General features: G+C 43.4%; 5 protein-coding genes across 5 annotated transcripts; 4 read left to right on the forward strand and 1 right to left on the reverse strand.

The window, feature by feature from the left end:
• Nucleotides 1-140: 140 nt before the first annotated feature.
• On the reverse strand, nucleotides 141-2,435 carry LOC128730838 (polypeptide N-acetylgalactosaminyltransferase 35A). Its single transcript, XM_053823918.1, has 3 exons — nucleotides 2,315-2,435; nucleotides 418-2,221; nucleotides 141-347 (listed from the first exon to the last, which is right to left on the reverse strand). Exons 1-3 carry the CDS (start codon nucleotides 2,341-2,343, stop codon nucleotides 216-218), a joined length of 1,965 nt encoding a protein of 654 aa, XP_053679893.1. The 5' UTR covers nucleotides 2,344-2,435; the 3' UTR covers nucleotides 141-215.
• Nucleotides 2,436-3,096: 661 nt separating this feature from the next.
• Nucleotides 3,097-9,041, forward strand: LOC128723543 (5'-3' exoribonuclease 1). Its single transcript, XM_053817299.1, has 9 exons — nucleotides 3,097-3,171; nucleotides 3,299-3,739; nucleotides 3,796-4,383; nucleotides 4,458-4,690; nucleotides 4,761-5,418; nucleotides 5,555-5,832; nucleotides 5,899-6,046; nucleotides 6,121-8,760; nucleotides 8,852-9,041. The coding sequence occupies exons 1-9, from the start codon at nucleotides 3,097-3,099 to the stop codon at nucleotides 8,906-8,908; spliced, it is 5,118 nt and encodes a 1,705-aa protein (XP_053673274.1). The 3' UTR covers nucleotides 8,909-9,041.
• Nucleotides 9,042-9,772: 731 nt separating this feature from the next.
• Nucleotides 9,773-11,944, forward strand: LOC128730297 (glycosylated lysosomal membrane protein B-like). The gene is made up of 4 exons (XM_053823336.1): nucleotides 9,773-9,880; nucleotides 9,974-10,234; nucleotides 10,328-10,489; nucleotides 11,001-11,944. Exons 1-4 carry the CDS (start codon nucleotides 9,773-9,775, stop codon nucleotides 11,682-11,684), a joined length of 1,215 nt encoding a protein of 404 aa, XP_053679311.1. The 3' UTR covers nucleotides 11,685-11,944.
• A 284-nt stretch (nucleotides 11,945-12,228) lies between these two features.
• LOC128723554 (general odorant-binding protein 72-like) lies at nucleotides 12,229-12,878 on the forward strand. Its single transcript, XM_053817311.1, has 4 exons — nucleotides 12,229-12,306; nucleotides 12,372-12,539; nucleotides 12,604-12,715; nucleotides 12,793-12,878. The coding sequence occupies exons 1-4, from the start codon at nucleotides 12,229-12,231 to the stop codon at nucleotides 12,876-12,878; spliced, it is 444 nt and encodes a 147-aa protein (XP_053673286.1).
• A 1,281-nt stretch (nucleotides 12,879-14,159) lies between these two features.
• On the forward strand, nucleotides 14,160-22,478 carry LOC128723564 (uncharacterized). Its single transcript, XM_053817323.1, has 10 exons — nucleotides 14,160-14,544; nucleotides 14,606-14,871; nucleotides 14,924-15,050; nucleotides 15,134-15,777; nucleotides 15,856-16,342; nucleotides 20,297-20,653; nucleotides 20,715-20,980; nucleotides 21,033-21,159; nucleotides 21,243-21,886; nucleotides 21,963-22,478. Exons 1-10 carry the CDS (start codon nucleotides 14,160-14,162, stop codon nucleotides 22,476-22,478), a joined length of 3,819 nt encoding a protein of 1,272 aa, XP_053673298.1.
• The last annotated feature ends 393 nt before the right edge of the window (nucleotides 22,479-22,871 follow it).

The raw sequence follows: 22,871 nt of genomic DNA on the forward strand, positions 1-22,871 counted from the left end.
GAACTGGCGTTTTAGAGGGAAGCTCTAAACATTAATCATCAAGTGCGAAACAATATGAAAACATGATATACACGACGGAGGTAAGTTACACAAAGAATGTGATTCATTGATTTCAATTCCTATCTAAGGTATTATTCGCTAAGTTGGCCAAACGAACCAAAAATCAAAATACGTTCACAATACAAAACAAAAATAACTTATCTTCAGTCCCATTGTCACGAGATGATCAGATCCCAAGTGCTGCGTGGTGAGCTGACACATAGGTCCAGCCCCACAGGAGATCCCTTGCGGATATCTTTCACAGTCAAACAGCTGCCGGAGGCAATATTGTAGATGGGTGTGCCGGACTGGAACGAAATGGAAAGCAAAATTAGCTTCTTAGCTACGGCTGTTTGTGCCAGAGATCATATCGCTTACCGTTTTGCGATGTTTCCAAGCCTGGTCGCCACCCATTTCGTGGCATTTGTTCAGCTTCGGGCGACCCTTAGTCGCGCTAGATGGTGCATCCAAGCAAAGCAGCTGTCCAAGCACCAGCTCAGATCGTTCCGTTTCGTACCACGTCTGATGCTTAACACGCAGACACGGTTGCAATGCCAGTCCGGAACCCTTCTTCCACAGGCTTTTCTCACTGTCCAGCTCGGTCGACAAGCAGAAGGTCGTGTTTGACAGACGGATCTGGAAGCTTGCCACGTAGTTTCGCTTCCGAGAATGCCACGGTTCAAATTTTGGTTGCGTCGCCTCGGCTTCGTTGGCCGATTTTTCACCGGGTACGCGGAGCTGGGGATAAATGTTGTCTAGGTACCATCGGAAGGGTTTGCAACCGAGTCGTTCGCGCAACTCGCGCCTTTCGCTGACGTCCCCGTACGCGACGTGTCGCGCCTGTGGTTGCTGCTCGAGGAAATAACGTATGTGATCGTCCATCCAGACGTGCGCGAGACGCAGAGAATTTCGTACCATCGTGTCCTGGCCATCGGGTGAACCGTACGGGCGTCGCTTACGGAAAACGTGCCCGATGCGGGAACAGGGTAGTAGTTCGATTGAACCACCGCACTGCCAAGCTCGGAAGGAGATTTCCAAATTTTCTCCACCCCACACATCCATTCCCATGTCGTACTCGCCCAGCTCGACAAAGTAGGCTCGATTAATCGCAAACAATCCGCCGGCCATCGTCGGCGAACGGAACGGGCCTACGAAGTTTTCCTCCCGCTCGAGGCTACCTTTGGGAAGATTGTCCCACTTGAAGTGCAGACCCCAGTTGAACCCACCCCGCACCAGTGGGCTGGCCGTGTACGCGAACGTGTCCGAGTTGATGATGTCGATCACCGGCATTGCGAGGATGGTATGATCGTGCTTGATTCTCGCCAGCAGCGGTTCGATCCAATCGACGTTTACCTCGATGTGGCTGTCGAGAAAAATTAACACATCACCGGTGGCGTTTCTGGCACCGTATACACGCGAACGCATCAAACCCTCGCGGTCGCCGTTTCTTAACAGCCGCACCTTCGGCGCATTCAATTTATGCAGCGCCTCGTCTAGGCCTTCCTTTAGCTCTTCGAAGTCACTGCAATCGTCCACGAGAATCAATTCTTTCAATAGGTCCGCGGGTGTGCGATTTAGCACCGTGTGAATCGATCGTATCAGTGTTTCGAGATGCTCGTTGTAGAAGCACATCACGACGGAAGCGACCGGTAAATCCTTGTCGTAGACCTGTGCCGGGCAGAGTTTGTGCCGCGTGTCCGGTATTGGCCGGAACGGGCCAAGTTTATTACTCACGAGCACGTTGAACGCGTGCTTCCTATAGCCAATGTCCCTGATGAACTGCTCCTCCGAGTTTTGCACCATGCCAAATTCGTCTGTTCCGTTCGGTAAGATAGGTTGCAATTGCCCGATCAGCCGGTGACTGATGCGTCGTTTCTCCTTCTCGTTGACAAAGCGCGCGTACTTTTCCTTAAAAAGGCTTTTGCTTTTCTCCATCAGCTTGCCATTTTTGTATTGTTGTTTTTCATCCTGTGCGTCCAAAATGCTGTTATGAAATAACGCAGAATGCAGCAGATCGCTCTGGACTCCGTTGGCCGATGACGGGATTTTTACCGACCGCGATCCGCCGGTGTCATTCGTCGGGGAGTTAATGAGATTCCAGTATAAGTAGAGGCTGATAGACCACGTTAGTGAAGCCGCTATGACGCCCCATAAGAATGATTTGCTCGTCATCTTGGGGCTTCTGTATTACACGAAAGCAGCAATCGCAACAAGAAGGTCATGCAATGTTATCAACAGGTGGCGCATAAGATAGTGGTACACCTTCGAAACTTACCTTTTCTTGGCACTACTCTTTTCACTCATGGCATCCGTATGCCGCACGGCAACCGAATACCACGTCCTCTAGGAAATTAGCATTTTATTAATGAGATACACCCGATTTCGGCACGTATTTCAACACCTTGCTAGCCGATAGCTGCCGTTGTTATTGGAATGTTTTGACACTGCAAGAAGAAGAGTTCAACAAAATTGACAATTCTTGATTCATAACATAACATTCAAACATAATGGATGGGGAAATCTTAATAGGGTACTAGACGTTACGGCACATTTAATAACACAATAATTGAAGCCAATTAATCCTACCCTTAGAAATCATTGGAATGTTTATTTTACAACTGCTTCACAAGAAGACACGCTATCGCTATAAAATGTACATTTTATCAATATTGTACGAACAACAGATTAATTCAACCGATTGTGTAGGCACATTTCGTTTCTTTCGAACACGTTTTAAGTGCGAATTGTGTTTTGTTGATTAGAGTGCTGGATATGATTTGTTGAGTAAAATTCGCTAGTGGTTCAAACAAGTGGTTCAAAAATATAAATAAATCGCTTTATCTACTGACACTGAGAGAATCTGGCACGAGTAGCGATGAACAGTGGATGCACACTGACAGTTTGACGTCAGACTCAACTTCAATACACTCTTCATGCCTGATACCTGATAGATTTTGTTTGACACCATCGCCATTTTCTTTCTGCCTTTTTACCAAAATAGTGATTAAGGCTTTTATTTTCACGGTGTAGCACGAGCATCATTGCCAAAGTCTCGCCATGGGTGTTCCAAAGTTCTTCCGCTACATGAGCGAGCGTTATCCTTGCTTGAGTGAGCTTCTGCGCGAAAATCAGGTAAACTTCCGTGCGCGCCAAGCGCAGCAGCTGCAACTGATTGTGAAATCGCTTGGAAGGTGAGATTTACTCATGCATTTTCTTTCTTTCTTTGTTTGCATCATCATCGTTGATGGTCAACTGCCAGGTGCCAGAATTCGACAACTTATATCTCGATATGAACGGTATTATACACAACTGTTCACATCCCAACGATGCGGATGTTAATTTTCGAATTTCCGAGGAAATGATATTCGAAGGCATTTTTTTGTACGTGGAGTACCTTTTTAAATTAATCCGACCACAAAAAGTTTTCTTCATCGCCGTCGATGGGGTAGCTCCAAGAGCAAAAATGAATCAGCAACGGGGAAGACGATTCCGCTCAGCCTTCGAAGCGCAGGAGTTGCTTAACAAAGCCATAGCCAAAGGGGAAGCGGTTCCATCGGACGATAGATTCGACAGTAATTGCATTACCCCTGGCACTGCCTTCATGGTGCGGCTGCAAAAAGCACTAGAACACTTTATTCAAGTGAAAATTGCAACCGATCTTCTATGGAAAGCATGCACCGTCATCCTCAGCGGTCATGAGGTGAGTTGCAAGTACATTTAGCAATGGTTGAAAATTGATATCCATTCTATTTACAGACCCCCGGTGAGGGTGAACACAAAATCATGGAGTATATCCGACACGCAAAAGCGCAGCCGGGGTTTAATCCCAATTCACGACACTGCCTTTACGGTTTGGATGCCGATTTAATTATGCTTGGATTGTGTACTCACGAACGGTACTTCTCGCTGCTCCGTGAGGAAGTAAAATTTGGAAAAACAAACGAAAAAGCAACCGGCCTGAAGGATATTCGGTTCTACTTGTTGCATCTCACGTTACTGAGCGAGTATCTTGAGCTGGAATTTGCAGGCATCCGTGATCGACTACGGTTTCCGTTCGAAGTACAAAAACTTATCGACGATTGGATTCTGCTGGTTTATTTGGTGGGGAACGATTTCATTCCGCACCTGCCACACTTGCATATCAATGAAAACGCGCTACCTACATTGTACAATGCGTATATGGATGTGTTACCTGAAATGGATGGATACATAAACGAAGGAGGAATCCTGAACTTGCCGCGATTACAACTCCTGATGAAGCGAATGTCATCCTTCGATCGCGAGGTGTTCTTAGATCGCTATACCGACCTCAAGTATTTGGAAGCAAAATGCGGCAAAGATAACGTACGCCGACTTTTCTCTACCCCACTACTTTTGGGAATAGGATTGGTTTAAATTTCATTCTTTTTTATGCTCAGTTAGATGCTTTCGATGTAACTGCGGAAGAAATTGCAGGCTCGGCCGATATGGATAAAGATTTGATGGCACTTATAATGTCGACGGCAATGCTCAACGCTGCAGAAGATGATGAAGAAGATGCACCTGTTTCCATCGATGATCTCGAGAATGATCCGGAGCTGTTTGAGAAAGAATTTCATAGCTACAAGCGGAACTATTACATGACTAAGATGGGATACGCAGACTTTACAGAGTATGTTGCCATGTAAATCATCAAATCAGCGTCAGGCGTATTGATAGTTTTTTTCTTTGCCCCAATACAGAGAGGTGCGTGCGGAGCAGACCGAATGCTACATTCGAGCGCTTCAGTGGACTCTCCACTATTATTACCGTGGTGTGCAGTCGTGGTCGTGGTACTATCCGCACCACTATGCGCCTTTCATAAGTGACATTGACAATTTCGCCGACCTCAAGCTTGACTACGAGTTAGCAAGCCCTTTCCTGCCATTCCAGCAACTGCTGAGTGTGTTGCCCGCTGCGAGCAAGCAACATTTGCCAGCTGCCTATCATCAACTAATGACTGATCCAGACAGTCCGGTGTACGATTTCTATCCCCCTGAATTCAATACCGATTTGAATGGCAAACAGCAGTCCTGGGAAGCGGTCGTGTTGATTCCGTTCATTGATGAGAAGCGCTTGCTCAAGGCGATGGGCCCATGTGATCAATTTCTCACTGATGAAGAAAAACGGCGAAACGTCCATGGACCAATGCTGCAATATCGGTACGACAGCAGACAAACCGAACCGTTGGAGGCTAAATATGGATTTGCGCGTATTGATATGTTGCCAGTAAGAAGGCAAGAAATATGGCGCGATGAGCTGTACGTGGATGAGCGCAAATTGGTACTCGGCCCTTCTAAGGGGGCCATTTGGCATGGCTATGCAAAAGGATTCCCTACGTTCAAACATTTGTCATACCATGTGAGTAGCTCGCTAACACCTCTAGTAATAAATGTTGTGTGCAGTGGTGCATCAACCCATGATGAGTTACTTCAAGCTGCTGTTACGTTTGTTACCAATTGATTCTATTTATATAATCATCTTCTTCACATTGCAGGGCGAGCTTAAGACGCTTCGTGTTAAGATTTTCAATTTTCCGTCTAAAAATGACAGTATGATGGTTATGTTGGACTCGACAGAAGAAAATTCATCTCCCGATACGTCTGAGTTTGCGAATAAATTATTAGGGCAAATCGTTCACGTCAGTTGGCCTCATCTAATGGAGGCGATAGTTGTGCGGGTCTCCGACCGAACAAAAACATACGAACGCAATAGCAAACCGCTTCAAACAGATGAAAAATCCTTTAACATGTGGTGCGGATCTATTACCGAACAGTAAGTAGGAGTACTAGCGTAAAATTATCTTACGACTTCATGGTGCGTTGTTTCCTGTTTCCATAGTAACAAAAATCGCCTGGCGATAGATGTTGGACCGATTCAAACGCTGGTCCATGTTAGAAATTCTATTGGAACAGAATACGTATTGAAGGATAATGGATTTATATTAAACAGGATTTGGAACAACATCGAAACAGCTTACCCCGCTCAGGTGAGATTTTCTGGTGTATTTTGTTTATTAATATTAGTGCATTGATGCAATACGTATTTTATTCATTCTCTTAGGCTATTGTAAGGAGCTTGCAAGATGTTATGAAGAAACAAAAACCATATCTTTCGATGAATGAAATGTTTCCGCAAGAATCTACAGTATTTATGCGTGCAACAGAATTCTACGGTAGCATGGGAAAAGTGGCCGACGTTTCAGGCTCAACAATGCGCGTGCAGGTTCGGTTTCTCGTATACGAAGAGCCTAATTTGCAAAACGTGTTTCAAGTATACAAACAGTCGTGTTCAAGCTACCGCAACGCTAACGATACTGCTGCCATGCTAGGTATATCCGTAGGCCTGCTATTGCAGCTGACCGGCTCCATACTTGTTGCTCCGGGTGGTCACCGTGCGATGAATACGGACGAGCAAACTTTCAACATTGGTTTGCGGTTACGGGCAGTATCTAAGGACGAGGAAGCCGTAGGCTATTGTCGCAAAATCAACAAAACTTGGTTATTTTCTGATAAAACGGTAGCTCTTGTGCAAGAGTACGCTGCGCACTTTCCAAATCTGTTCGAAAAGCTGGAATGTTCTCGTAAAACAAACATACATTTTGAAACGGATCTGTTTGGCGAGACAAGTAAAGGAAAATTGCAGGAACTGCAAGACTGGCTCAAAAAGCAGGGCCACATGAATACCGAACGTCGTAGCTGTGGAATCATCATGCTGGATGAGAAGGCAATAGAAACACTCGTAGACATCATAGATGGTTATCGAGACACTCACAAACCGAAAGTTCAAACGATGTTTGTTGATCCGAAAGAGCTGTATCGACCCGGCATGAAACAGGCGAATGTTATTGATCCTGCCGCCACATTTGAGCTGCTCGATCGTGTAACCGTGGTGAAGGAAACGGAAAACGTACCCGTTGGTGCTCGCGGTACAATCGTAGGAATTCATCGCGTAACCGATCCGAACCCGGTGCGACGAGAAGCGATCACTCAGGCGGATAAGTATTTTGAAATTTTATTTGACCAACCCTTCTGCAAAGGGGTGAATATTTATAATATTCCCAGCACCGAGAAACGGGTGTTGCGTTTAGCGCAGAGCGATGTTTTGAATATTTCGTATGGGAAAATGGCAGCAGGGCACCGGTACAAAATACAACCCTCGGTTAATAGTTCTAGCAGTCAACAGAGCGCCACAATAACGGCAACAGGCAGCCACAACAAGCAGTCCACTGCGACTGCGGAATCGATTCAACAGCGTATAAGCGAGCGAATCAGTAAACGGGACAACATTTGGAGAATTCCAAAAGGACCTGCTGAAACACCAGCGGGAATACACAAACAAGCTATAGCAGAAAGCAATTTGAACAAAGGACAACTGAACAACGAAGATCAAGTGAACAAGATTGAATTCGAAAAATTATGGAAGAAGATGAAGGAAACCTCGAAGAATTCGTCCGGTGGTCTGTTTGATGAGCGTGATATCCAAAATTTTGTGCAAGTCCCACGCCAACGCACCGGCCAGCAAACTAAGCAATTGGTTGAATATCAGTGTTCAAAATCGAATTTGGAAGCAACTACACCAGAAGAAGCGCAACAAATCTCTTCAAATAACAGAATTATACAGGACAACAATCGAGAGTATGCTAGGACAAGAAGTGGGGACAATCGAAATGAGGTTTCAACACAAATGTTGCCCATTAGTGAAACTAGTCAACTGTCTAGCATTATTGTACCTGCCCCGACCAGTCTCCCAAAACCACCGCTGCAATGGCAAAGGATGGATCAATGTGCTGGACCAGCGGTCGAAACAAGCCCTTTCAAAAACAACGACATTTCAAAAGCACCGACACAAATGAATGGCAGCTTAAACCCGAGCGTATTTTTTGCGCAGTTTGCCAATGCGGCCCAGCAGCAAGTCGCATCTATGATGGCAAATCCACTGCAACCCGTTGGTTTTAGGTCACCCTTAATGCGTGCTCCGTCACATGTGTCGCAACAACAACAACCGTTTAGTGTGATGAGCGCGCAATCCGCGTTCGTACCTGCCGTGCCGAACATGCACCATTCGGCGTTTGGTGCATTTCAGCCACCTACGATGATAGCGCCGCCGACAGCAAGAAATCACATACGACCTCCGATGCCATTTTCCAACCGAAACGAACCCATACCTAGACCACCATATGTTGGGACTCAAAGTGTTCCATTCCAACAACATCTCGGAAACGCTCGGGAAACTGAAATAATGACGATGCAACAGTATCCCACCACTTCTCGGGGTCCAAAAGGTCCTCAGAATTTAAGCTACAACCGTAACAATCCTGCCGGTAATGGGGCGTTTGTGCCTCTTCAAGTGATGAAAAAGACTGGTAGGACAGGAAATGTGACAACCGGTGGCAGCGTTACAAATGTCGACGGACTGATGGATAAAAGTTTAGTTGATAGAGCACAAAGCGATGGACTTCCGTCTAGTTCGAACACCAAAACGACTCTGCCTCCGACTGCACAAACGATCTCATCTACGCCTGCGAAAAATGGGAACAGCTTTAATGAAAAAAATGCTCGTCGAAGACAAGAAGTTGAACTCAAACAAGCCGAAATGAAGCAAGGATTCACCACCTTTCTATCACAAAAGAATAGACACAACAATACATCTAATAAAAATGCACTAACCAGAGATGAAAAAAAGGACATCGTTATTGTTAAGGTAAATGTTATCTTCAGTATGAAGCCAATTGAGCTGTAAAATATTATTTTAATTTATCACTAACGCAACATGTTCTATGTATATTTTTCAGAATGACGCAATTAAACCAAAGACTCGCATAGCCGCCAAGTTTGGCACTGAGTCTTAGGTTTTAACGGCCATCATGATATGTAAAATAGTAACTTGAATCTTGAATTAATATGTAAATTGCTTTCGATATACTTTAAGGTTTAATGTTTCAAACACGGCTGTTCACGGTCGATAAGACTAGAGTTAAAATAAACCACACTATGTACAATGATTTTCATTCATGTTTGATTATCAAGCGTTAATCGTCATTGGTTGACTATCACAAGCCATTTATTTTATAGGATGATAAACAAATCTTTCCATGCTGTACCTCAAATACGAAAGTCTGATTCGTCTTGTAGTGGAACGTACAAAATTGATACATTTTAATTAGCAAGAACGCTGCACGTTGCATCTTTTTTTGATTATTATTATTTATTCAAGTAGGGACAGACTGTATTTAAGTTTGTAGAGTTATTTTTGAGCTGAAAGGCATTTCCTCCCAACAGCCGGTGAGAGCCTTAGTTTTTATGATATACGTAAAACTACTCGGCAGCAACGTGAATTTTAAATGTGACATTTTTATAGAGGAATGTCACAAACGTCAATAAGTATACCAAAACAAAACAAAAAGTTGTTTGCTGCACTTTCATTATAACTGCTAACTTTATCAGTCTGTTACGTTTAGCAGCAACAACTGCACTATTGAAGTATTACATTGGGTTAGAAAGGCACCTAATGATCTGTGAGGATCAGTGTACTTACTTGAATCTTGATACAATCTTTTAAAGGAAAAATAGCCTCTGTTACTTTGTGTTCTATTCAGTGCGAAACTAAAGTGCCTTAAGCATAAGGAAACATAGAATCTGTAGAGAAGTTTTGTAATACGACATAAGATTCATCTAAAGTAACCTTCAATGCACTAGCTGTATTCATCATAACGATGGGCTCGCAAAACAGTTCAGCACCATTATCAGCATTAAGCTTTGTTATTTCGATGCTGTTTTTATGCGGAGCCTTTTGTGATGAGCCCAGCAAACTACATCGAAAAGTAGGACGTTTGGAAAAATTGTCACAACGTTGGCAATTATCGGAATCACAGCCAGAGGTTATGATTCATATTTTTTCTTTGTTTAATTTCTAGCTAACGGCTACACTAAACCCGGGTTGCAAGGATCAGTGCGAAAATGATCCGTCCATCACGCTGGTGCACATTGCAGCGGAGTCGGACACGGACACGATTCACTACGTGTGGGATTTTACGAGTAAACCCACCATCCTGGTTGCACTTACAAGCAAGCATGCCCAATTCCAGATTAATTGGTCGCAATTTATGGACGTTACCCCACAGTCGGTACAGTTCAGCGAAGTACCGCAGTACACTTTTTTGGCGATTATAAATCGGGTACGTGAACAAAGTAAAGTTGGGGGCGTATAGGGTTCACTGATTTTTTTTTCACTATATCATTGTTCTTTATTGTTTTTTCATGTGGAGCAGATTTTCCAGTACGATGATAGTGATGACCGTGCTGTTTTGAACGAGAGCTCAAACGCATTCGTTTACGATCCACACAATTTCACCTGGAATCGCAGCCTGCTTTGGTCGAATGAAAAGGATGTGATGATGGCAATTAATGCTGGCGAAAATTTTCTGTTCAAGGTATGCTATAAAACGTAGTCCATTAACCTAGGCATTTGTTTAAGCATTGTATTTATTTATTTAAGATTAACATTTGCTTCGTTCGTTATTTATCACGTTGTGGGATTTGTATTTGATCTGAGCCACAATATGTAAAGATCATAGCCACAATTTATCAATTGATTACCAAATTATCTCTAGTTCCAAACCGGTTAGCGCTCTTGATCTACTGAAGAAGCGCAATCGTCTACCAATCAATATTCTGGGTCTTCAAGGCATGCATCGATATTTTTTTAATTTATGCCAAATGAACACTGGGTTAGGATTCGAAGCCTCGTGAAGATTACATGCCCGTTTCTGTTTCTCAAGTAGTTCTGTCTGTTTTTCAAGTAATGTTTTTAATTCTCTTACAGTCAATGCTACAATTTGCTAAGTGGTTGTAAAAGAAAAAAAAAATAGATGAACTCTAAGTCAAAGCAAAATTGTTTTCCAATCTGGTAAAACATTTTCTATTTTTACGATTATTTTACAGCTTAATGCATATTCAACTAAGGATCATGGGATGAACTTTCCCCATCTATTGCATTCATCCAATTCAACCCAAATCGACATCGTGTTCAACAACATTACGAACCGATTCGTACATCCCCGATTTGCCGTCGAGCTACTGTTTGTTGTATCGGAGCAGGCTGTGGTGGGTTCGGAGTTCGAGGTCACCAAACGCAAAACCCTTGACGACGAACATACACCCGGGATTTTTGAAATCATTGACGTACTGTCACCTGGAGCTTTCACGTTTTCTGCTGGTGGTTACATCGAATACCGTCCGGTATCGTACACTCACCCGGAGCGTGATGTTGCCACGTCGACGGAAACCCGCCAAAGTCAACCAGTCACTGTGCAATATCCGTCTGCGGCCCTCAACACGACTCTTGCCTACGCATTGTATGGCACAAGACTGGACAGCTTTCTCGTGCAAGGCATGAACGTTTCATTCGGTGTCAGCGAGGATGGGTTCTATCGAAAGACGAACTATACCACCATGACGTTCCAGGTTGGTTACGGTATGCCTCCGGTTGAGGAGCTGTCCGCCTTCGTCCTTATTGTGGCTGGTATCGGCATCGGTATACCGCTGGTTGTGCTGGTAGCAAGCGTGATTTATGTATGTGCGAAAAAACTTCGCAATCAGGACCGGTTTCAGCAACAGCGTCTCTAGGATGTGTTGTTTGTCTGGTTCGTTTAGCAAAGCTCTTGCATTCCGTGGTTCTCTCGCACAAATGTGCAACACGATAACGAGTCCATCCCCTTGAAATAACACCAAACACACGTGAATTGGTAGAACACGTTGATGCACCACAACACGGTGTGTCAGTGGCCACCAGTTTGTTTTGCCTTCACTAAATGAAAGTATGTAGCTGTGTTAATCTAATAAAATAGTTTAATTTTGTAGCAAAATTTACCAAATAACCGGTGGGATAGAAACGAGAAAGATGCAAACAATCATTAAAATTCCGAATCTCGTCTATTAGCATAACTTGTGCGTGTGTGCCCAATTTAATAGCAGGTTTCGAGATGATACGGCGAAAACTTTAACACTTCCGGTCGGAGTGGAGCGTATAGCCGCTTGTGGAGACGAGCAGGTGCGATTTTGATTGACAAATGCAGTTTCATGCATCGATATAAAATCGATTTCATCATTACCTCCGGCGGGCAGTGTATGTTTTTCGATTCCACGAGTGGCAAGGTATTTTTTCAACATCATGTCAACGAGGCTGCTGGGCTCATTCGGTTTCGTATTCCTGCTGATTTGTGCCTTACGGATGGATAGCTGTTGGACCGTAAATAAATTGCTGTTTTTGGCTCGCTTTCATGGTGAATCGATAGTATCGCATCTACCTTTCAGAGAGCCACATTGGATCAAATGGCTAAAACCAGCGCCATGATGCGATCGGTGTGCATTGGAAAACACAAAGCCAGCGAGGACCAAGTCAACATGCTAGGTCTGGGAGAATTCCCTGATAACAAGGATTTAAAGTGCTACACAAACTGCGTGCTAGAAATGATGCAAGCGGTAATTTTACAAGTTTTACTATATCACAAATATGAAAATGAATAAATATTGATCTCAATTCTAGATGAAAAAAGGGAAAATCACTGCGGATAGCGCCATTAGGCAAGTGGATTTGCTTATCCCGGAAGAGATAGCCGTACCGACAATTAAAGCTTTTAATATCTGCCGCGATTCGGGTTAGAAACAATTTGAATACGCCCTTGTTGTAACGTTCATCCTATTTCTGTATCTAATTTTGATTACACTTTTCCAGCAAACGGTATCAAGAATTCCTGCGAGGCAGCGTACGTTTTACTCAAGTGTTTGCATGCAAATAATCCGAAGTATTTTTTCGCTTAACAAAAATTAATTAAGTCTAGACACATTCTCCAATAAATGGTCTTCGAAATATCGCTGTAGTGAGTTCTGTACGCCAAAGGTTTAATTTTACATGAATTTAGTTAAAGATAATAAATTCTGCAATCCCAAATCAGGGTTTATTTATTGAGGTTTTAATATTCTCTGTCCCATTTTTTAGTCCATTGCTTACCATGTTTTACGGGAACATATACATGATATTATTCTTGTAAAAACATTGGAGCATTATTGCTGCCGCCTCACAGTGATCATTGACACCTTGCGCTAATCCAATAAAGGTAAATGAACAATTATTAACGCGTGGCAAGGTAGAATGTTTTGTTTGAAGTTCTTACCGGCCCTTTCGCATGCATCCAGTCCTCCCCGGAATGCTAGTTTCCAATCGTCCGGGAGTATGGTGTCGATTTGATGCACTGACTTTTCGTAGTCCAGCTCTCCGTTGTGTGTTATTTTCATAAATTTGAGCAAGCAGCTCACGTAGCATTTGAACTCTTTCGTATCCGCAAAAATCCCCTTTTTCGCGTCGTTCGCAACGGCTGAAAGTTGGAATTTGTATCCCGTAGACATGTTAGAATGCAGTAGCATACATACGCCCTTCAAAATTTCCCATTACCATCGGATATTTGGTGCTTAGATTGACAAACCTGCCGGTATCTTCTTGTTATCTTCTTCAGCGAGTCCACATGCATGCCCTGTGAGTTTGTATGAAGCGGAGAGAGTTGGTGATAGTTCTTTCGAGTTTGACAGAACGTATTGAGTCGTTTTGATTGCAAACCGACCTATCGATAAGTAGGTGCACTTTGCAATTACTATAATATAAAATTACATTGCCGTATGCCGACCCAATAGACGTGGACCGTTGAGGCCGCTGAAGCTCGCTGTTCTCCAACGCTGCCAATATTATGCAAACACTTTCTCATCAAACATTTACCTACGATGGGTGTAAGCGAGCGGAAGCATGATTGTTTCAACAAATTATATGATTTGCATGAGTATGCTGATGGCAATGAGATAAGTCATTGTACCATGGGGGCAATCACAAAACTAAATTGACTCAATCAAATCAAAATACCCTGCTTATGGATACTTCATTGCTCTAGCTGATAACATTATCGACAATTGGTACACAGCGCGGAGATATGTGATTATGCGGCAGGGATAATCAAACACGGGAGCAATAAACAAGCAAATAAATAAAGCGCATTTTTATCGTCAAACATCATTCGCGACAACGGAGTTTGAATATCTCACACAATTCGAGATATGTGGGCGGCCTATGGTCCACACGGGGCCGCTTCCACGACGCTATCAAAGCTCGGCATCCTGTTGCATTTCCTTGTTTTAAATTACTACTCGCAATATTACGGCTTCTGTACTATCGGGCAGGACTTTTTTGACGATGTCCCGTTTGGTAGAATTCTGTTGTCGGCCGATGATCGCCTGGAGGCACAATTGCATCGCGCTGTCTCCCTCGGATGCCAAGCGTTTATAGTGGACGAACCGGGCGTGGAAGCGTTTCTGGATCTCTTCATTCCAGTGCACGATGAGGAACTTCAGCGATCGTTGGATAAAAGCGTCATCTTGCTGGTAACGGAACGCAACCACGAGGATCTCTTTGCTCGCCTTGTTTTACATGACGTTTTTCGTGGTTAGTTTATTTTTGATTGCATCTGTGACACGCCCTACTGATAAGTCCTTTTTCCTTGCAGAACTACCAAGCGTACTTGTGATTGTGTACGACGATGCAACAGAAACAGCCGTAGGACTCTATACTACCACATTGACTTACACGGGAGTGCTCGATCGATCGTACAATGTGACACTTGAACCATTATCAATCGATTGGGAGGATTGGGAGAGTTACACTTTTTTCCCGGACAAAACAAGCGACCTCAATGGATATGTCCTGCGTACATCCGTGGTAAACTACATGCCATTTACGGGTTACGAGCGTGTGGTACGTAAATTGGATCCCGTTGATGATGCATAACATCAAACTGAAGTCTTTTCTTATCCTTAAAAACCAGGCAGTAGACGCTGGAAATGCCTATGATGGGGAGACGGGTTCGAGATCCATCTGGTTGGACGGTACAGAGCTGCAATTGCTCGTTTCCTTTTGCGAACGACGGAATTGTAATATATTAACCATTCCAGGTCCGTTTGTTATAACCAACCATCAATATACGCTAATATGCTACAAGTGTTTTATGTTCTAATTCTCGTTTGCATCGACATAGAGGACATAGACACGTGGGGTGACGTGTATCCCAACGGAACCGGTAACGGCCTGATGGGTAGCGTAGCCATGCGGCACACGGATATTGCTTTTGGAGCATTTTACCTCTGGCTTAAACCATACAACTTTTCCACCTACACCGCAACCATCAGCCGATCCGGTGTGACCGTTCTGGTACCGAAACCGAAGATGCTTCCCTTCTGGCGGACACCTTTTCTCTCGTTTTCTATGCTGCTGTGGATGGCCGTTATAGTCACCTTCTTTGCCGGGATCGCGGCGGCTTGGATTGCCGGAAGAGTACGTTATCAGTTGCTGTTCCAAAACGGCAACTTTGGTGGTGCTGATCATGTAGATCTGACCGCAGAACAACTAACATTGAGTGATGCTGCCCTTATGATGGTCGGCTTTTTCGTGGCTCAATCATCACCTGTACGGAACGATTTGTGGTCCTGTGTTTTCCTGTTCGCTTCATTGCTTTTGGCTGGATTTATGGTGAGCAATCTGTACAGTGGAGGGCTTGCTAGCGTGATGACAATTCCTCAGTTTGAAAAATCAATCGACAGTGTAGTCGATTTTGCTGCTTCCGGTATGATGTGGTACGGACCGACACCGTACTGTTTGTCGGAGATCTGGAACGCTACCGAGGTATATTGGTCCAGGGTGTACTATCGTTTCTCTGGTATTGTTCATGCTCATGTTTTTTCTCATGCTTCTTTTAACCAGCCATACTTACAACAGATCCAAAAAACTTTCGTTGTTGCCCAGTCAGAAGAGACGAAGGAGTACACTCGTAGCGGTGTCAGCGGATTTATCATCGAACAAGCACAACATGGGAACTTTGCACCAAGCGATTTTCTTGACCGGGAGTCTTCAACCATGCTGCAGCCATTAAAAGATGATGTCTATTTTCAAAATTGCGCTGCTCTCATCACAAAAACTAACCCGCTTCGTGCGAATCTGAACGAATATATTCTGCGAATGCAACAGGCTGGTATCCTGTACCATTTGGGTACTATGGCTGCGATCCGGTACTTGCCAACGGATGTGCTACGGAACATCGAAAATGCCAGGCTTCATCAGCAGCACGGAGACGGTGGTGCAGTAAAGCTCGAGATAGGACACTTTTTGGGAGCATTCCTTATACTTGGGTATGGGTTGTTGATCGCTGCTCTTGTGTTTGTCGTAGAAAGATGGGGCTTTACGATCAGTCGTAAATGCAGGACAATTTTTTGCTCTTAAGTGATAGTAGACTTTGAGCTTATTCATGTTGTTTTTTGTGCTATCATTAAATATGAACACCACACACCGTTGAAGGTAGATCTGGAAATGAGAAGTAATATTGCAAAACGTACTTACTTGCGTTTGTTGCAGCACCAAGGCGAGCAAGATGATGCTCCCTAGTATCGTTGCTGTAATTCTTGAGGAAGCCATTCCGTTCGACCGTTTGACACCGTATCGCTCGACGAAACTGATTGCTTCGAACCGGGAGTTACACTTTTAAGCTACGCTTCAACATTTGTACAAATAACGTTTAGCTGTGTATACAACTGCACAATCCTACTTAATTTTTTGCAGGTACCTAGAGGGCGTATTAAAAGGCGCCAAGCACACGAATCAAACACTCGAAATTGTCTGCGACACACGAAAAAACGTCATCAGATAAGTCGGAGTGTAAATAAAAGCAAATAAAATACCACGATCGCTCGATCAGTTTGAAGAAACACTAACGTTTTAGCATGCTATATAGCTTTCTACTTCTTTTTATGATGATTCACTCCTAATATGACCATATGACCGCACTCTTTTTTAGCTTAGGTATGTGTAATGATTAGATATATGATTGGAAATAAAATACAAAGGTAACTTCATATTGGAAATAACGTTGATCTGTATATTTTCCGTTTATGTTACATATCTATCGCTATACTTATCCCTTCCAATAATAGGTACCACTTATTCGCATCCATTTTACGCGGTTAACCTCCTTCCAGATCTCAACACAGCTTTATTAAAAGAAGGAGCAACTACAATTGACCAGGATTTTCTGAATCCCTTTCCCATCGTACTTGCAACCTCCTTCTCGTTTCCCGTTTCAACCCGGTTTTAGCTCCAATTTGGTTTTCAACACGGTGAAGTCCGCTGAAAAACGAAACGAAAAAAGATGAGTCCGCTGAATAAACGAGAGAGGCAAAAATTGTCAATATTTGTAATAGGGTCTACAGAACGCAGTATTGGTGCCTTTACTAGTCGTCATAGGCACTAGCGGCCTCACTCCTGCTTAGTGCTTTTTTTTGCACAATAAGTAGGAGGAGGTTACTTTCGTGAAGTATCATGGTCGATCGGCTTATCGGAGCAGTGAACATTTGCGGCTGGCGTATTAATGACGGAGCAGAACAGTCCCCTTGCCGATACGATCCTCTTCCACTTTGTCGCATGATTTGCTGTTAGTATTACAGCCTGCTTCGATCTCAAAATACTCACGATTGAGCTGGCTCTCTTTGCACGATGTTGGAACACGCGCTATTTTTTTTTCAACCTTAAGGCCGTTTCCGCTTGTACAAACAAACAATTCAAGACGATTTTGGGCGAATTATGTCAACATTTCATTGAATCAAAAAAAAAATAAACACCCAAATCTAAACGCTCAAGTAGCTGTGGTACGGTTAATTTTACGGCTGGACATCACGGGCATCTGAATCGGAAAATTTTAATTAGTTAGAGCGCGACCTTAACGGCCCTTACCTTTTAGTTCAAAACCCATATGTTTGCTAGTTACTATTTAACAACTTAAAGAGTCAACGTCTGTCTCTCCAAGTCCATAACAACACTTAAGATGAATACCCAGTGTGTCTCAGCTGTACTAATTTAGTTGAGATTTGAAGCAAGCTTTGCACCAAATTGACACCAAGAGATAATTAGATATGTTAGTATTTTAAAAAGATTATTTTAGAAATACCAGCTATCACGTGTCCGTGAAATAATACGGCAGACACGTGGACGTTCGCGCCAAAAAATAGAAAAATATGCTCTCTTGCTCGCTCTCTCAAATCTCTCTCTCAGAGCGAACGCGATTGGATTGATCGATTATCACTGCATTATAGAGCGAATGTGTGTTGAATGCACACCGATTAATCGATTTTATGACTTTGTATAATTTAACGTCATACAAAAAAAACTTACTGAATAGGGATAATAAAGTAACGATTACACGAACGAGAAGTTTGCCACACACAACTTTCTTTGTTGTTTTGCGTAGTAATTGATATTTATATACGGAGCTAAGTGATTCAAGATCAATTGAAATCTCGTGATTTATACTCACCAATATCCCACAGTGTGATTAGAACAAAATCGATCTAGGGCAACAAAGGTAGGACACAGAAATACACGCACCGAAGAGATCGATGATATGAATTGAATACGCACGAGACAACAATCATATACGACAAATGCGTGGAATCGAAAAGGAATTGTTTCGGTGGACTACAGCCTCGTGGATCTGATCTCGAGGATCTGATGAACATATGATTTCGTGAGCCGGGAGTGAAAAGTCCCGGACGAACGAAGACGGAGGGGTGTCTTACTGGGTGGTTTCCATCCGGGGGATCCGTAAGAAAAACCAAACAAGCCAAATATTATACTAATCGACTTGTTTTTAATGTAACTTATTTTTTTGTCGAATAGGTTCCTTTTGAAAGGTGTACAAAAAAACTACAAAAAAAAACAGAAAAGTAGGAAGGTAAAAGTAATCACAAATCCGAAAGTAGTATTATTAGATACAAAAGAATTAACATGCTACAACTTTGCGAAAATGTCCTGTCGAAAGATCATAGACGGCTACATAGCTGAAGTAGTGGTAGAATATGAGGAAACGAACCTTATATAAACAACTATCATAGTAAATTGTACGACGAAATAAAGATGTAAAGATGTATTAAAAGCTGATGTTTATTTTTTATGTTTTGTTGAATACGCAATGAACCTTAAAATCTTCGTGATTTGATCTGGAACCGGTGCATTTGCATTGCCGTGCCTTACGGGAACACAAACATGGGATTATTCTGATAAAAACATTGAAGCAATATTGCTGCTGCCTCACAGTGATCCTTGACTCCATGTGCTGGTCCCGGATGGGTAAGAGAACAGAATTAGGCCGTGATAGGTGGCAGACTCGCTTGAACTTCTTACCGGCCGCTTTGCATGCTTCCAGTCCGGCCCGGAATGCCGGTTTCATGTTGTCCGGGAGCATGGTGTCGATTTGTTTCAGTGACTTTTCGTAGTTCACCTTTCCCTTACGTGCCACCTGCATGATGTCCAGCAAGCAGCTAACGTAGCACTTGAACTCTTTCGTTTCCGCAAAAATGCCCTGATTGACGGCGTCCGCAACGGCTGGTGATGGAATTATTAATAACCCAGAAATGTTAGAATCGAATTAATTCTCAACCCCACACTGCGCATCATCACTCCGTTACCGTCGGATATTTTGTGCTTCGGTTGGCAAACCTGCCTGAATGTTTTTGCCGTCTTTTCCAGCTGCTCCTGGCTGATACCCTGCAAAATCATTCGTGGCAGATAATTGCTGATGATTAATGTATGGAATATTTAGATTTTATTCATCGAGTATGCTCGGCATAAGGTCAGAAATGGGAGGAAATACGCTTTGGTTTTTGCAAATTGTGCCTATTTATCTCGAACAAACGATGTTCCCCCATCGACCGTCATGACAAAATTTAAAAAAAAAATCAAATCAATGGGAAGCAGAACAACGTTTCTTGTTCTAAACTCTGGCAATTCTTTGCAAGCACGTGCTCATCAAACATTTACCTATCATCAGTGTAAACAGATAGAATCATGATTTTATCAACACGTCTTATGAAGTGTACCAATAAAACAAAAAACAGAAAATAACGAGTGTAGGAATTGAAATGACAACGGTGATCATGATAGTAAATTAGCCTAATGAAATTTAAATACCATATTGATCAGACCATCAATGCACCATCTAATGATATTTTTTCTTCGATTACTTGGTCTATGCGATTGGAATCCGATATAAAAGCATGTAAATAAAGCGCATGCTATCTGCAAACATCATTTACGTGAGAGTAGTTGGAAGCCTTCAAGCAAATCGGTAGCATGCTTGCAAATCTTGGATCGAATGGAGCCGCTTTCACGACGTTACCAAACCTCGGCATCCTGTTGCGTTTCCTTGTTTTAAAGTACTACTCGCAATATTACGGCTTCTGTACTATCGGGCAGGATTTTCTCGACGACGTCCCGTTAGGTAGAATTCTGTTGTCGGCCGATGATCGCCTGGAGGCACAATTGCATCGCGCTGTCTCCCTCGGATGCCAAGCGTTTATAGTGGACGAACCGGGTGTGGAAGCGTTTCTGGATCTCTTCATTCCAGTGCACGATGAGGAACTTCAGCGATCGTTGGATAAAAGCGTCATCTTGCTGGTAACGGAACGCAATCACGAGGATCTCTTTGCTCGCCTTGTTTTACATGACGTTTTTCGTGGTTAGTTTATTTTTGATTGCATCTGTGACACGCCCTACTGATAAGTCCTTTTTCCTTGCAGAACTACCGAGCGTACTTGTGATTGTGTACAACGATGCAACAGAAACAGCCGTAGGTCTCTATACCACCGCATTGACTTACTCGGGAGTGCTCGATCGATCGTACAATGTGACACTTGAACCATTATCAATCGATTGGGAGGATTGGGAGAGTTACACCTTTTTCCCGGACAAAACAAGCGACCTCAATGGATACGTCCTGCGTACATCCGTGGTAAACTACATGCCATTTACGGGTTACGAGCGTGTGGTACGTAAATTGGATCCCGTTGATGATGCATAACATCAAACTGAAGTCTTTTCTTATCCTTAAAAACCAGGCAGTAGACGCTGGAAATGCCTATGATGGGGAGACGGGTTCGAGATCCATCTGGTTGGACGGTACAGAGCTGCAATTGCTCGTTTCCTTTTGCGAACGACGGAATTGTAATATATTAACCATTCCAGGTCCGTTTGTTATAACCAACCATCAATATACGCTAATATGCTACAAGTGTTTTATGTTCTAATTCTCGTTTGCATCGACATAGAGGACATAGACACGTGGGGTGACGTGTATCCCAACGGAACCGGTAACGGCCTGATGGGTAGCGTAGCCATGCGGCACACGGATATTGCTTTTGGAGCATTTTACCTCTGGCTTAAACCATACAACTTTTCCACCTACACTGCAACCATCAGCCGATCCGGTGTGACCGTTCTGGTACCGAAACCGAAGATGCTTCCCTTCTGGCGGACACCTTTTCTCTCGTTTTCTATGCTGCTGTGGATGGCCGTTATAGTCACCTTCTTTGCCGGGATCGCGGCGGCTTGGATTGCCGGAAGAGTACGTTATCAGTTGCTGTTCCAAAACGGCAACTTTGGTGGTGCTGATCATGCAGATCTGACCGCAGAACAACTAACATTGAGTGATGCAGCTTTAATGATGGTGGGCTTTTTCGTGGCTCAATCATCACCTGTACGGAACGATTTGTGGTCCTGTGTTTTTCTGTTCGCTTCATTGCTTTTGGCTGGATTTATGGTGAGCAATCTGTACAGTGGAGGGCTTGCTAGCGTGATGACCATCCCGCAGTACGAAAAATCCATCGACACCGTAGTCGATTTTGCCGCCACGGGGATGACGTGGTACGGACCGACACCATACTGTCTTTCGGAGATTTTTGATGCCACTGAGGTATGGTAGAGTGTTGGGAATGTGTCTCATTATCTGCATTGCTTATTCCACACATTTTTTTATTCCGTCTCGATAGCCATACTTGCAGAAAATCATTACGACGTATATTGCTGCCCCACCAGAAGAAGCAAGGCAACACAGTCATACAGGAGACTGCGGATTTATCATCGAACAAGCACAACATGGGAACTTTGCACCGAGCGATTTTCTTGACCGGGAGTCTTCAACTATGCTGCAGCCGCTCAAAGATGATATCTATTTTCAAAATTGCGCTGCTCTTATCACAAAAACTAACCCGCTTCGTGCGAATCTGAACGAATATATTCTGCGTATGCAACAGGCTGGTATCCTGTACCATTTGGGTACTATGGCTGCGATCCGGTACTTGCCAACGGATGTGCTACGGAACATCGAAAATGCCAGGCTTCATCAGCAGCACGGAGACGGTGGTGCAGTAAAGCTCGAGATAGGACACTTTTTGGGTGCATTCCTTATACTTGGGTATGGGTTGTTGATCGCTGCTCTTGTGTTTGTCGTAGAAAGATGGGGCTTTACGATCAGTAGTAAATGCAGGACAATTTTTTACTCTTAAGTGATAGTAGACTTTGAGCTTATTCATGTTGTTTTTTGTGCTATCATTAAATATGAACACCACACACCGTTGAAGGTGGATCTGGAAATGAGGAGTAATATTGCAAAACGTACTTACTTGCGTTTGTTGCAGCAAAAAGGCGAACAAGACAATGCTCCCTAGTATCGTTGGTACCTTCCTTAAAAAGGACATTCTGTTCGGCGGTTTATTAGCGCAACTCACGACATAACTTCTTGTTCATTAATTTCTTGTACAGTGTGTGCAATTCTCACTAAGACTCGACTAAGAGTTCCACAGAGTTGTACGAGTTGTTTTTATAGAGCAAGACATTAGGTACATTTCTACTACAAATCTACCAATGTAAACCGTACCGTACACATGAAACACACTAAT

The sequence above is a fragment of the Anopheles nili genome, chromosome 2 (genome assembly GCF_943737925.1).
Source record: "Anopheles nili chromosome 2, idAnoNiliSN_F5_01, whole genome shotgun sequence".
NCBI lineage: Eukaryota > Metazoa > Arthropoda > Insecta > Diptera > Culicidae > Anopheles > Anopheles nili.

Coding starts and splice junctions, on each gene's coding strand:
- LOC128730297 (XM_053823336.1), top strand. CDS start 9,773: ATGGGCTCGCAAAACAGTTCAGCACCATTATCAGCATTAAGCTTTGTT. Junction 10,235..10,327: donor TTTTGGCGATTATAAATCGG/GTACGTGAACAA, acceptor CATGTGGAGCAG/ATTTTCCAGTACGATGATAG. Junction 10,490..11,000: donor GCGAAAATTTTCTGTTCAAG/GTATGCTATAAA, acceptor ATTATTTTACAG/CTTAATGCATATTCAACTAA.
- LOC128723554 (XM_053817311.1), top strand. CDS start 12,229: ATGTCAACGAGGCTGCTGGGCTCATTCGGTTTCGTATTCCTGCTGATT. Junction 12,540..12,603: donor TGCTAGAAATGATGCAAGCG/GTAATTTTACAA, acceptor TCTCAATTCTAG/ATGAAAAAAGGGAAAATCAC. Junction 12,716..12,792: donor TAATATCTGCCGCGATTCGG/GTTAGAAACAAT, acceptor ACACTTTTCCAG/CAAACGGTATCAAGAATTCC.
- LOC128730838 (XM_053823918.1), bottom strand. CDS start 2,343: ATGAGTGAAAAGAGTAGTGCCAAGAAAAG. Junction 2,222..2,314: donor AAGAGTAGTGCCAAGAAAAG/GTAAGTTTCGAA, acceptor CGTGTAATACAG/AAGCCCCAAGATGACGAGCA. Junction 348..417: donor CTTGGAAACATCGCAAAACG/GTAAGCGATATG, acceptor ATTTCGTTCCAG/TCCGGCACACCCATCTACAA.
- LOC128723564 (XM_053817323.1), top strand. CDS start 14,160: ATGTGGGCGGCCTATGGTCCACACGGGGCCGCTTCCACGACGCTATCA. Junction 15,778..15,855: donor AGATCTGGAACGCTACCGAG/GTATATTGGTCC, acceptor TCTTTTAACCAG/CCATACTTACAACAGATCCA. Junction 20,981..21,032: donor TGGTACGTAAATTGGATCCC/GTTGATGATGCA, acceptor CTTAAAAACCAG/GCAGTAGACGCTGGAAATGC.
- LOC128723543 (XM_053817299.1), top strand. CDS start 3,097: ATGGGTGTTCCAAAGTTCTTCCGCTACATGAGCGAGCGTTATCCTTGC. Junction 5,833..5,898: donor TGCGGATCTATTACCGAACA/GTAAGTAGGAGT, acceptor CTGTTTCCATAG/TAACAAAAATCGCCTGGCGA. Junction 6,047..6,120: donor AAACAGCTTACCCCGCTCAG/GTGAGATTTTCT, acceptor TCATTCTCTTAG/GCTATTGTAAGGAGCTTGCA.